This window comes from Pseudorasbora parva, chromosome 3, assembly GCF_024679245.1.
Source record: "Pseudorasbora parva isolate DD20220531a chromosome 3, ASM2467924v1, whole genome shotgun sequence".
Lineage (NCBI taxonomy): Eukaryota > Metazoa > Chordata > Actinopteri > Cypriniformes > Gobionidae > Pseudorasbora > Pseudorasbora parva.
The window spans coordinates 58,495,984-58,508,968 of record NC_090174.1 but is presented as its reverse complement, the minus strand read 5'-3'; the positions used below and the strand labels follow the sequence as shown (position 1 = coordinate 58,508,968).

The window sequence follows — 12,985 nt, the reverse complement described above, 5'->3', positions numbered from 1 at the left end:
CCTCAACCACCACCAGTGTGCAGCATCCACTTGGATGATGCGACGGCAGCCATATTGCGCCAGAACGCCCACCACACACCAGCTGATTGGTGGAGAGGAGACCGAGTGATGAAGCCAATCAGGATATGGGGAAGATTAGGAGGCCATGATGGACAGAGGCCAGTGGGCAAATTTGGCCAGGATGCCGGGGTTACACCCCTACTCTTTATCGAAGGACATCCTGGGACTTTTAACGACCACAGAGAGTCAAGACCTCGGTTTAACGTCTCATCCGAAGGACGGATCTTCTCATCCGAAGATCTCCACATCTCTAGGAATGTTTCACATAGGGCCTTTAAAAATAAAGATACCAAAAGAAAAGTTTGTTAAGAACCAGAATCTAAAAGGATATTAAGATATATTTAATAATTAATGAGTTACAGGCAAGCAAATTTGAGGCAAAAAAACACAAGAAGCGCTTTCCCCCATTTTTGAACGGTCATAATTTTCATATAATGCAACAAATGTTGCTAAACTAAACATATTTTGCTTAGAGACCGACCAATCTCAGTTTAAAATAATGATAATGATGCTGCTATCTTTCTAAAGTCATTTTGACCCCTCTACAAAAGAGTGGATTACTCAGTTATCTGTGACATTTAATAGTTTTACTTTCATCACTATTTATGTTTGTCTTTGTACAGAAAAAAAAATCATTTTTATTTAACACTGTAACTGGTATTAAAAAGGAAGAGATGATCAGTTCATGAGGTGCCGCTTTCATATCAAAAGTAACGAAGCCGAACAGCGAATCGACAGAAAGTGCTAGACAGCCTGTATAGTTTTTGTTTGGCATCACTGAACATCAATCATACCAGACCACAGTTAACTATTTTACAACCAAACTGCTCAATCTGTCCAGGATTTAGGGGATGTTAATGCAAATTTGGTTGTTGCTATCTTCCATCTTCACTAAACATGCTAAAAGCAACACTTTTTAGTCCAAAAACAACTTTAAAGTCTCAAACAACACTCCTACAGACATACTGCACACAGGCAAGGCAAGGAAACAATGTTGTTTCAGTGTTTTTCCATGTGTATATGCCAGACAAACAATCTCTTACTGTCTACGTTCACCATTCTTGGCCAGAATGAGCTTCGTAATATGTTTATTCTTTTTTTATAATGTTTAGTCAAAGGACTGAGTATGTAAAACTACCAACTTCAACAAGTGATGCCAATAACAATACTGCAAAAACATGACACTTTTACATTTCTTAGTCAGTACACTCAAGAAATCAAAATATGACTTCAGACAATCCTGAAGAAATAGCACCTTTACATTTCTACAAATCAAACCCAGACTATATAATATGTGCCATACGGCATCCCTCCATCTTCTCCCAGTTTGAGTTAAATCAGACCAGCAGTTGAAAATGACTAAGTACTGAAGAATATGAGACAGTTTCCAACCATCGCTGATCACTGATATCGCTGTAACAGGAGAGAGGTTTGGAATTAATTTATTGTTGAGTCTCCAGACTTACTGAGAATTTGTGAGGTAATGAGAACCGTATGCCCATGATCCCTGTTAGAGTCTAGAGCACAAACACTGGGGTTCGACACGCATTAATGCGAGAGAACATGGGAACACTGAAAAATGCTAAATTAATAGGATGCGTTTTATATTCAAATGCTGAGAAAATTAATTCCAAGGATGATGATAAAACACATGTGTCTCTCATGATCTGTACTGCACTAACCAGACAAACCCTGATCCCGTGGTCAAGAACGAGATGTTAAAAATGTTGGATTGACGTCAAGAGTTCGGGTGGTTTGGATGACGTGGAGGCTGTTTTCTGAACCTGTGAACCGTACCCGAGTCCACATGCAAACGGTGGACTGAGGAACGGTTCACGGTTCAACTCTGGTTCAGTTCGCTGCTAATATAAACGCAATCATATTACACAGAAGTGAACAGCTATTGATGACCAGGGCTTGACATTAAGTACATGCAGATACATTAATGCTTCCAACCCATCAAATACGGGTGTATTTCACCAGTGCCGTGTAACGCAGTCACTACTAGCCACTTTGGCAGGTTGAATTTTTATACATAATATACATTTTTCAACTGTAGCCTTTTTAAAAGGCATCCGAAATAATAAATGAAGTACATATAGATACTGAAATATCTGAAATGCTTCCAATACTCATTTTCCACAGAAGAGACAACAGTGAGTCTCTCGACAGTGAGTTATACACAAACCTGCCTCCCCTCACACACTCGCTTCATTTGCTCCGGATAAATATATTGTTGGTGTTACAGGGCTTGAATTTTGCCGTGGGATTTCGCGTAATGCACATCATTTTACTCATTCCTGCAGATTTTGTGCTCACACCCAAAGTGCACACACATAAAGCCCTTCTCAGAGCTGTTTTTCTCTGCTTATTGCGCTTAAACAGTCAAATACACACAAAATAATGTCAAAATGGCGGTCTTGATGAGTATTCATATAAACAGTCAGTTATGTTGTAAGTGAATGTAAACAGTTGAGAAAAAAAACACGTGTAACAGTATAATGGATCCGTGCGTCAGGTCTTAAAGTGGCCTAATTTACCTACTGCCAAATTATGAGATAATATATTAAAAAAATATCTATATGGTAGTTTTCCACGATGGTTTTGATGTTAAATTTGTGGCCAGTGAAAATGTTGAGTGGCTGTTAACTTTGGAAAACCACTAGCTAGTGTCTGGTGAGTAAAAAATCTAATGTGTGTTCACAAATCTCTGTGTTTGTGTGTGTTCACCCTCACTTCCCTGACAAACGTGACTGACAGACTGCAAGCAGAGAGAATGAATCTCATTTCGCCTCGCCTTCAGCAGAACGCTCTTTAAAACATTAGCAGTACATTCATGTCAGATAGACACAGGTGTCGGTATGTGCTGACGCTTTGAAAACAAAACCAAAGGTTCAAAACCCAAAATGTACAAGTGAGGTGAGCAATGTATTTTGCCACCGTAGGTACTGAGCAAAAGGGGCAAACTGAGCAAAAACAGCTGCTGCTTTGATGATGGAAACACACTGTGGTTTGGACCCAAATAATATTATGAGAACAAAATCCAGCAGGGCAGGTGGAGGTGAGAGCAATCCGCCTCGGGTTTTCGGATCAGGCAATCGAAGCGAGTGTGAAAGCACCTGAGAGAGAGAGAGAGAGAGAAGAGAGATAAGGACTCACCCAGGTAGGGGATGCAGGGTACCATCTTTAGGGAGCGGATGTACTCTCTCATCCTGGCGTAGTTATGCTCTTTAGAGGTCAGGTAGTCCAGCTTGTCAAACGTGGCCTTGTCCTTCCTATTGATCAGCTAAAGGAAAAACAGGAAAGTTGTGGCACTCTGTTAGATTTTCGTCTGAAACTCTATCAAAACAGACCATACTGAGAAGCTACTTAACAAAAGTTTAATGAGATAGAAGATAGAGATAGAGATAGAATTCAACAGGACATTTTCAGCACAGCAAATATGAAGTCTACGGATTCCAATCTATTTTTAATTGTTACTGATGTAAATAAAGTACGTTTTAAGTAAGTTTTCTCATTTAAGATTTATTTGAGATATTTACTTTTAATTTCCAAGTAAAAAGAGTTTCAGAGTAAATTCTAAACCATTTTTTTTCATAGTAGCTCAACTTTAGTCAATACATTTTCAGTGAACAATGATCTCTAAAAGAGTTGTCAGTATTTAACTGAGAACAGCATTGGCTGCCGAACAGATTTAACTCTGCCTTTGTGTTAAAAATTATGATTCTCCATTTTGTGTGAGGGTCAAATTGACCTTGTGAGGGAAAAACGTATTATCTCATTAACTGAGATAAATTATTTCAGATCATTTTTTTTTTTTTTTACTGTGAAACTCAAATAGATGATTCAGAAGATGAGTCTTTGATTGTCGTAAATTTAATAAAATCTAATGCATTTCATATTTTAATGTTTGACAAGTTATAGTAAATGTTTGCCTTTTTTCCCAAAGTCTTGATTCTTGGTAAAATATCTGAAACCAATGGGGCTCAATTTGAGCTCAAGCACAATCGATGTAACCAAAATTTGTGCAGCCTTTCCAAAACAAATCTATGTGTTGAAACTTTGCATGCAAATTTATGATCCTAAACGAGAAAGTCACACAATCCAAGAAGAAATAAACAGTTTAACCAGTGCCTCAAACTGTTCAACAATCAAAATGGGTTAAATTGACCGTAACACAATTTCAAACATATTTCCAGTGAATAAGCACAGCTGGTGGATCATAAGGGGATCTTCTCAACATGACGAGCAAATGCAAACAAACGTCCCGAAAGGACGGACAACCTGAGGAGAGAAACTATCAGACCAACTGTTTTCTGATGCTTCTTTTAGACTTCACAGCTGTCATGCCCGGGGTTTGACCTGCGCTACACACTCTGAAAACACACACACACACGTTGTGTTTTCATGGTTAATGGGGACTTTTCAGACACAATGATTCTTATAGTGTGCAATCTGCATCTTCTATTCTTCTATCGCTCTATGCTAACCCTAACCATCACACAATCATTTCTGCATTTTTACATTTTCAAAACACATCACATGGTCTCATTTATAAACCGTTTTCCTCATGGGGACCAAAAGATTTTGGATATCACCGTATGTGTAACCTCATAACCTAAGGTTTACCAGGACCACAGAATTATTTGTGTGGTAAATCTGAATCAAACTGAGGAGAATATAAAGTTTCAAAGCTAAACTCTACACAACACCCTTAAAAATAAAGGTTCTTTAGTGGCATGGTTGGGTCCAACTTTCCATTCCAAGGCTATTTATTAGTGAAAAAGGTTCTTAAGATTTTTTAAATATTCTTCACACTAAGGTTGTGTTCACACATTGGCATGTTTGGTTGCATTAAAACAAGCCCATGTGCGATTGCTCAGTTAGTGCGGTTCATTTGAATGAGTGTGAACGCTGCATCTGAACCCTGGTGTGCACCAAACAAGTGGACTGAGACTGAAAATGTGGGTCTCACTCTGCTTCTAAAACAACTCTGGTGTGGTTTGAATGAAACATGAATGCAACACGAACCAAAGACACATAAACAAACCAAAACCGGGACGTAATGTTCCATAAATTCCGACACAAATTATATGTAATACAAGCTGAACAATCCAGTTGTGACCATATCCCTGTGCCTTTAGGTTCGGTGATAAAATGCCAAAGTGAACGCTAAGCGGACCAGAACTAAAAGTGTGAACACACCCTAAGAAAAAAATCTTTCTTTTAACTGAAAGGTTCTTTGGGGAACCAAACATGGTTCTTCTATGGCATTTTTTGGAAAGCTTATTTTTTAACACTGAAGTATGTGAACACAAATGATCAGATTTGCCTTCAAGGTTTTATTTGGTTACCTGTTAAATCAGTTAACTGCATTAGTAAACATGAACCAGCAATGAACAGTTCTTAATCAATGTTAATTTCACCATTTACTAATACATTTTTCAAATCAAAAGTTGTATTTGTTAACATTATTTAATGCTCTTTGACCTAACGTACAAAAAATAAAACAATTCTATTTTTACTAAGATAATAAATGCTGTAAAAATATAATGTCCATCATTAGTTTAGGTTAGCTAATGGACTATAATGTTTACAAGTGAGACCTTATTGTAAAGTGTTACCAGTGATGATGAATGAAATGACAGTGAGAAACATGGCATTTCTTCACTCTGCAAGTACAACAACATCTAAAGGATCCGTGAAGAAAACACTGAAAACCTAATCTAACGATTGCAAAACATCATCTATCCTCAACAGTCCGTCCTGTTTTCCCCAGAAGGGTTTAATAGTTTATACTGTACCTTTGCCCACCCAGCTTGTTCCAAAATACAACCAACATCTCCAAAGCCAGAGCGGGCATATGGTGCAAAACTCATGAGACGGAGAGGCCGCGTCTCCATACGTGTGCCTCATTAATAACGACTCCGGCTGGTCACGCCATGAGCTCATGGAAGCTGCGATCTCATTGGTTTATGAGGCTCTAGGGGACAATGCTAAACGCTTGTACATTTGCAGCGGTAAATAGCTCATGATGGGAAGAAATAGACACATTTGAAATTCCACTGACTATTGCAGAAAACATGGAGATGTGGTGCATTCAGGCTCGAAACTCCAAAACAACTCGCTGTGGATTTGTCGTCCTTGTGATCCCATCATTAAGAATATGTGGATGAACTTTATTTTTAACATCTCGCATCAGTAAGACACTGTTTGTTTGTGCGCTGCATTTTTCTGCTGACTCATTTCTAAACAAGACACAGATCGACGCTGGCTTTTCAGAGAGACTGGAAATAAAATAAGTCTCTTCTGCTCGCCAAGGCTGAATTTATGTGATCAAAAATACTGTCAAATCAGTAATATTGTGAAATATTATTACAATTTAAAATAGACACTTTCTGATTGAATATATGTACAAATTGAATTTATTCCTGTTTAAAGCTGAATTTTTAGCATCATTACTCTAGTCTTCAGTGTCATATGATCCTTCAGAAATAATTATGATATGATGACTTGCTGCTCGATAAATATGATTATTATCAATGTCGAAAAAAGCTGTGCTGCTTCATATTTTTGTGGAACTGTTTTTTTTTTAGGATTCTTAGATTGATATAAAGTTCAACCTTTTATTTTCAATCAAAAACTTGCCTTTACGGTCACTTTTGACCAATGTAATGCTTCCTTGCTGAAAAGTATTAATAAATAAATACAAATCTTGCTGACCTCAAACTTTCAAAGGGTAGTGTTACATACATTACAAAGCCTAATAATAAAGAAGGCATGCCATATTAGATGTAAATATAGCCACTGAACATATGGTAAACATTTTTACAAGCCAATTTATCGTAGCGTGAAGTCTAGAACAATTTTGATCATTACAGATTAAAGGGTTGAAACACTCAATCTCATGTCAATCTTGAGTACCTATAGAGTAGTATTGCATCCTTCATATCTCCGAAAAGTCTTTAGTTTTATTATATTTATAAAAGAAATATGGACTGTACCGAGTCTTTCCGGAAAAAAACGAGCGGCTGGAGGCGTATCCTGTGGGCGGAGCTAAAGAATGATGAGTGCACACAAAGCGGTGACGTCCTCAAGCGTGGAGAAGAAAACACTACCCTAAATCAGATTCAACTAATACAGATATGATCCAGAATCATTCGGAGGCTGAAATAAATTGAACAGGAGAAACAGCAACAGCAGGACGTCCGTCTCTGTGGTATGTACTGTATTTAGTGGCCTGTCAACATTTGTGTGTGTTTACTCACAGTTTATGAGGACATGATTCGGTTTATGGACTATTGTATGCGACCAAACCTTAGCAGTAGCAAGCAAAACGGTTTTGCACGTCAGACTAGTGTAACGTTATACATAGAACAACAATGGAGTAACCGTTAGAGCATTTGAATGACGAAGCACGCTTTGTGAGAACGCTAGGTATATGTTTGGGTGGTTTTACAATAAACAAACTCACACCTATAGGGCTGCACGTTTTCAAGTTTTTCATTAACCGAGGCCCTTAGCGGTTAATACTCGGTTAACCATAGTGTGCGTCAGGGTTATTATTTTTAGTTTATTAATTTGACGACCGCCATCTCCGTAGTGAACGCCCCTATAGAGAGTAGGCATGTGCCGATATCAATTTTTCATGCTGCGATTAATTGATGACGTTTTATCACGATATACGATATTATCACGATATTTAAATAAGTTGCAAAAAAAAGTGTTGCCATAGCATAACAGCTTTAAGAACTATTTTTGTAAGAACAAAAATAACTGAATGTTTAAATACAATAATGCACCAAAAATATATACAAGCTCTGGAAAAAAATTAAGAGACCCCTTATTGAGAAATCAATGTTATGTGGTCTCTTGATTTTTTTCAGAGCTGTAAAAGTAAAATTTTCAAACAGATTAAAGTGAAAAAGAATTAGGCTATAAAGAACAACAGGTAGGCTTACAAATTACAATAAGGGCTCATTAGTTAATGCATTAACTAAGATTGAGCAACAGCTACATTTGGTAAGGAAAGTAGGCCATAATGTTTTTGTTAATGTTAGTTAAGAAATACTGATCATTGTTAGTTTTATCTTAGGTCCATTAAAAGTTATTTTGATTTTGATTTTAATGTTATTAAAAAGTAACTAAGAAATTAACATAGAATGATTAATTCTTTATAAGTATTTTTCATTGTCAGTTTGGTAATAATAAATTAACATGTTAACTATAAGTCGTATCTCAAAGTTATACTGAACAAATAACAAATAATTAGAACAGTTCTAATTATTAGGGTTGTGGTCCAGATTAAAACATAAAAATGTTTAAATTTGAAAATAAATAGCCCATTTAGTCTTTAAGTATTAAGTATTTGGTGCTGTGATGAACAACATTGAGATTACAAAAACGAATGGCTGTTTTAAAAACTAAACTACACGCGTTTTTTTGTTTGTTTGCTGGTTTCCGGGGTAACCGGCTGCATTCTGCAGTTCATCAGCGCCCTCTGCTGTCACTGAGCGGCACTTCAGCAGCGCGTCTCCTTCACCGGTTCAGTCATGTGCAGACACACGTTGGTATGGCGTTTAAATGAAGTCAAAAGTCGCGCGCACGAAAACCACGAGCACGCGAATAAACCCAAGCGCGCAAAACAGACCCACGAGAGGAAAATAGCAACGCGAGAGCGTATCAGCGCACCCGCGAGAGCGCATCTGTGCAGCCGCGAGCGCATTTGTACACCGCGAGCGCGCATTTGTACACCGCGAGCGCGCGAAACAGTATTTAGGGGCGGAAATGAATACTAGCGCAAGCCCCTGCTGCCTAGCGCGCACAACTGCAAATGAGCGCTCGCGTGACTACTCAACACTCGCTCGCTCCTCGAGTTGACTTTTGACACTTTGAGGGCGGGGCAATGACTTTTGTCTTCCCACCTGTGATTGGTCATTTGTTTAATCAGTTTTACTCTTGTTTAAACATGTAGCAGGACTAGGACAAGGCACGTTTTAAGGAACCATTATGTCGGACCCTGAGTAGGTAATTTATTTTTTAAGTCTTTGTGTTTCGAGTGCAATATATTCAATATATGAAATTGTATTGTACAATTTCGAAGGTATTTTGTTTACAATCATCTTGAATAGTTTGTATAGGACCTTAACACCAAAAAAGATAAGCTAATTTAAGATAAAGCTGACTAACCCATAAATGTAGGATGTTAAAGGTTAGTTTTGACCTACATTGACAACATACAGTAAATAAATCATCGCTGAGTAGCATTTCTAGCTACTTAACAAAGCTAGTATGCTAATGTATAAACAAAGCAGCGTAAATGCAATCTTTGTGATTTATTTATCTGACACATGGTGCTGGATGTTCCGCTTGTGCCCGTATAAGGTCAAAGAGCTCTTGCAAAGCCTGGGTGATACCACCCATTGGGCCACTGAATCTGCATTAACGACAACAGCTGGGGCAACAGCCTTAGTCCTAATGGGTTGTTATCATAGCTATCAAAACCCAGTGTTTTGTATTTTGCGTACGTGAGTTTTTGTTGTACATGTCTATAAAAAAAAAAAAAATTGTACTGTGCTAATTAATTGAGATTTCTTACAGCTCTTACAGGTTGTTGGCCTTGTCTGTTTCGTTGCTTCTATTACTCTCCCCTTTTTTGTAAGTCGCTTTGGATAAAAGCGTCTGCTAAATGATTAAATGTAAATGTAAATGATAGCAGGGGGTACTTGTATGTGACTGGACAGGGCCTCCAGAATATACAGCTCCTGACGACACAGAAACTCCAGATAATCTAAATCCAGTGGTATTGTGCTGAAGGCCTGTTGCAACTTGTGTAAAAGATTTTCCAAAAAGTGGTGTCTTAGCTATTGACAGAACAAAGAATAATTAATGAGATGTTAAGATACCATGTCACTTTTGTGATAAACACACTTCAAAAGTTGAAAGGGTTACATTATCTCTACTCATCCTTTGAGTCCAGGAAAGTATGAAAAAAAAATAGATAATGAGCATCAAAGTTTGATTTTACTTACTAATTTCCCTATTTCAAACATGGTCTTAGTAGTACATCTATCAAAATAATTTTCTTAATTGTTTGCATATAGGATGACAGAAAACATCAAAATGTCACTTTTTTTTGTTTTACACTTTTTACAGGGTCACATAGACCATCAGCAGAAAAACGCTTTCAGTGATATAACCCTTAAGTTTCACTGATGCCGTTTGTAATGTGTTCTAATCATTTTATAAACGGCATTACGATAATAGCAATAGGGGTCGGTGCTGTGGTTTGAATAAATTACAAAGATTGCATTTACGCTGCTTTGTTTAGTACATTAGCATACTAGCTTTGTTAAGTAGCTAGAAATGCTACTCAGCGATGATTTATTTACTGTATGTTGTCAATGTAGGTCAAAACTAACCTTTAACATCCTACATTTATGGGTTAGTCAGCTTTATCTTAAATTAGCTTATCTTTTTTGGTGTTAAGGTCCTATACAAACTATTCAAGATGATTGTAAACAAAATACCTTCGAAATTGTACAATACAATTTCATATATTGAATATATTGCACTCGAAACACAAAGACTTAAAAAATAAATTACCTACTCAGGGTCCGACATAATGGTTCCTTAAAACGTGCCTTGTCCTAGTCCTGCTACATGTTTAAACAAGAGTAAAACTGATTAAACAAATGACCAATCACAGGTGGGAAGACAAAAGCCATTGCCCCGCCCTCAAAGTGTCAAAAGTCAACTCGAGGAGCGAGCGAGTGTTGAGTAGTCACGCGAGCGCTCATTTGCAGTTGTGCGCGCTAGGCAGCAGGGGCTTGCGCTAGTATTCATTTCCGCCCCTAAATACTGTTTCGCGCGCTCGCGGTGAATAAATGCGCTCGCGGCTGCACAGATGCGCTCTCGCGGCTGCACAGATGCGCTCTCGCGGGTGCACTGATGCGCTCTCGCGTTGCTATTTTCCTCTCGTGGGTCTGTTTTGCGCGCTTGGGTTTATTCGCGTGCTCGTGGTTTTCGTGCGCGCGACTTTTGACTTCATTTAAACGCCATACGTTGGGCTTGTTTATATCTGAGCGCGTGTCCCTTTGACGCAGAATACAGCGGTGTTGAGCATTTATACGGTTGATGGGCAAAGTATTCTTGAGTGCATTATAAAAAAAATTATAAATTGTTAATAAATTATTATTTACGATATTTAAAAGTGCCCACGATAACAATATCGTGCATATTCATTATCGTGATAAATCGCATTATCGAAAATCGGCACATGTCTAATAGAGAGAAATGCACATAATGGATTACATAATCAGAGAGTAGCCTATTTCTTTTTGTTTTTAATTGTTAAAAGACATTTCAAGCTTTCTTAAGATATATTCATGTATGTGAGGCCTACGCTGAGTTTCGTTAAATTAGGATGAGATGCTCTGCAGGCCGCGAGGGCGCCTGCATGATCAGGGCATGTAGTAAAATATGCAGCCGAGAACGATTGACACAGCGTTTGACTCGCGCGGCTGAGCCTCTCCTGGCAGAGAGTTCAAGCATCTGTGGACTCGTCCCTTCAGCTCTGGCCATCTTGCTTTCAGTCCGCGATTAGCTTTTGTTTTCTTCATTACAGTTAAAGTAACGTCTGCTTTTCGCCAGTCCCTTACAAGTTTCTCACTTTCTTTCTTCTGCTCCGTTATGCACAGCGCGCGCGGCTCCCGCTCTGCTTCTGCCCTAATGCGTCCAGTGCGACTTATGTTATTTTCCTCTTCATGACGCATTTTCTGACTGATGCGACTCATACTCCGGAGCGACTTAAAGCCTGAAAAATGCGGTAAGCACTGCATTGCAATACTTACATTTAGCCCCGTCACTCTCAATTTTAAAGTGCTCCCACGCTCTACTTTTCATTGCGCGCTTCATGTTAGAAACTAAGCTGGTCATGACTTCTTCTTGTGGATATTACAAATGACTGGGAGCGCTCTAGCGGTCTCTAGTGGTGCAAAAATATATTACAACTAAATTCAAAGCACGTCATTGACGCCACTTAACCGAGCAAAATGTTTCACTCGGTTACGCAATTTTTAATGGTTAACCATGGACACCCCTAGACACCTATAGTGGTCAGATAAACAAATGTATTTAAACACTCACCATAGATCGCATGCTCCATTGATATATTAACTAACATACATATGTTATACACCATCGTGTTGTTTGCTGATGTTTACTCACGCGACGATAGCCAACAACACAGACATTTGAAGCAGTTTTACTCACTGCCTGTTTCCAAAGCAGGACCAACCCATTATCGCTGGGACCACTCCGTCAAAAACACACTTCTTTGGTAACTGTTGATTTGGTGAAGTCCTGACAGCAATGACCATGGAGATCCAATTTTGCGACGCGACTGAAGCGTGTCGTGAAGCTTCCCGTCATTTCTGCGTTCAAATCGGTTCAAATGCAGCGCTGCCTTTTTGAATGAACTAACCCTTTAAGTGTAGCATTAGTAATAGAGATGTTTGAGCCACTAAATTATTAATTAAGTACTGCAATATAAGTTAAAGTCTTCACCTGCGAGCTGGACATGTCAATTACATGGACACTGAAAGGCACAGTGGGATTGATGGAAAAGGATATTACGCATTAGGAAGTTTCCTTTAGTTGATGTTCAGACAGTGCAGACAGCCTGCTAATATATATCACTCCACACAGACACAACCCTTTCCGAACATGCACGCAGACAGATATTCTTTTAGTGGATACGTAGGAACATTTCAGATTAAGCTCAGTAAGGACCAAAACTATAAAGACACGAGAACTCAACTCCACCAGCATGGAAACTTTACAATGACCCGATATAATGGAATATGGAATGGGATATGAGGAATGGGATATGAAATTAGGACAGTCAGCATCTTGGTGTTATAGT

General features: G+C 38.5%; 1 protein-coding gene across 2 annotated transcripts in view; it reads right to left on the bottom strand.

Moving 5' to 3' along the window:
* LOC137071539 (ras-specific guanine nucleotide-releasing factor RalGPS1) overlaps positions 1-12,985 on the bottom strand; it is a 170,741-nt gene that overhangs the window by 83,895 nt on the left and 73,861 nt on the right. For both annotated transcript variants that reach the window (XM_067439646.1, XM_067439647.1), the window contains exon 8: positions 3,220-3,346. In XM_067439646.1, the coding sequence (XP_067295747.1) occupies positions 3,220-3,346 (127 nt within the window). The remainder of the gene's footprint in view (positions 1-3,219; positions 3,347-12,985) is intronic.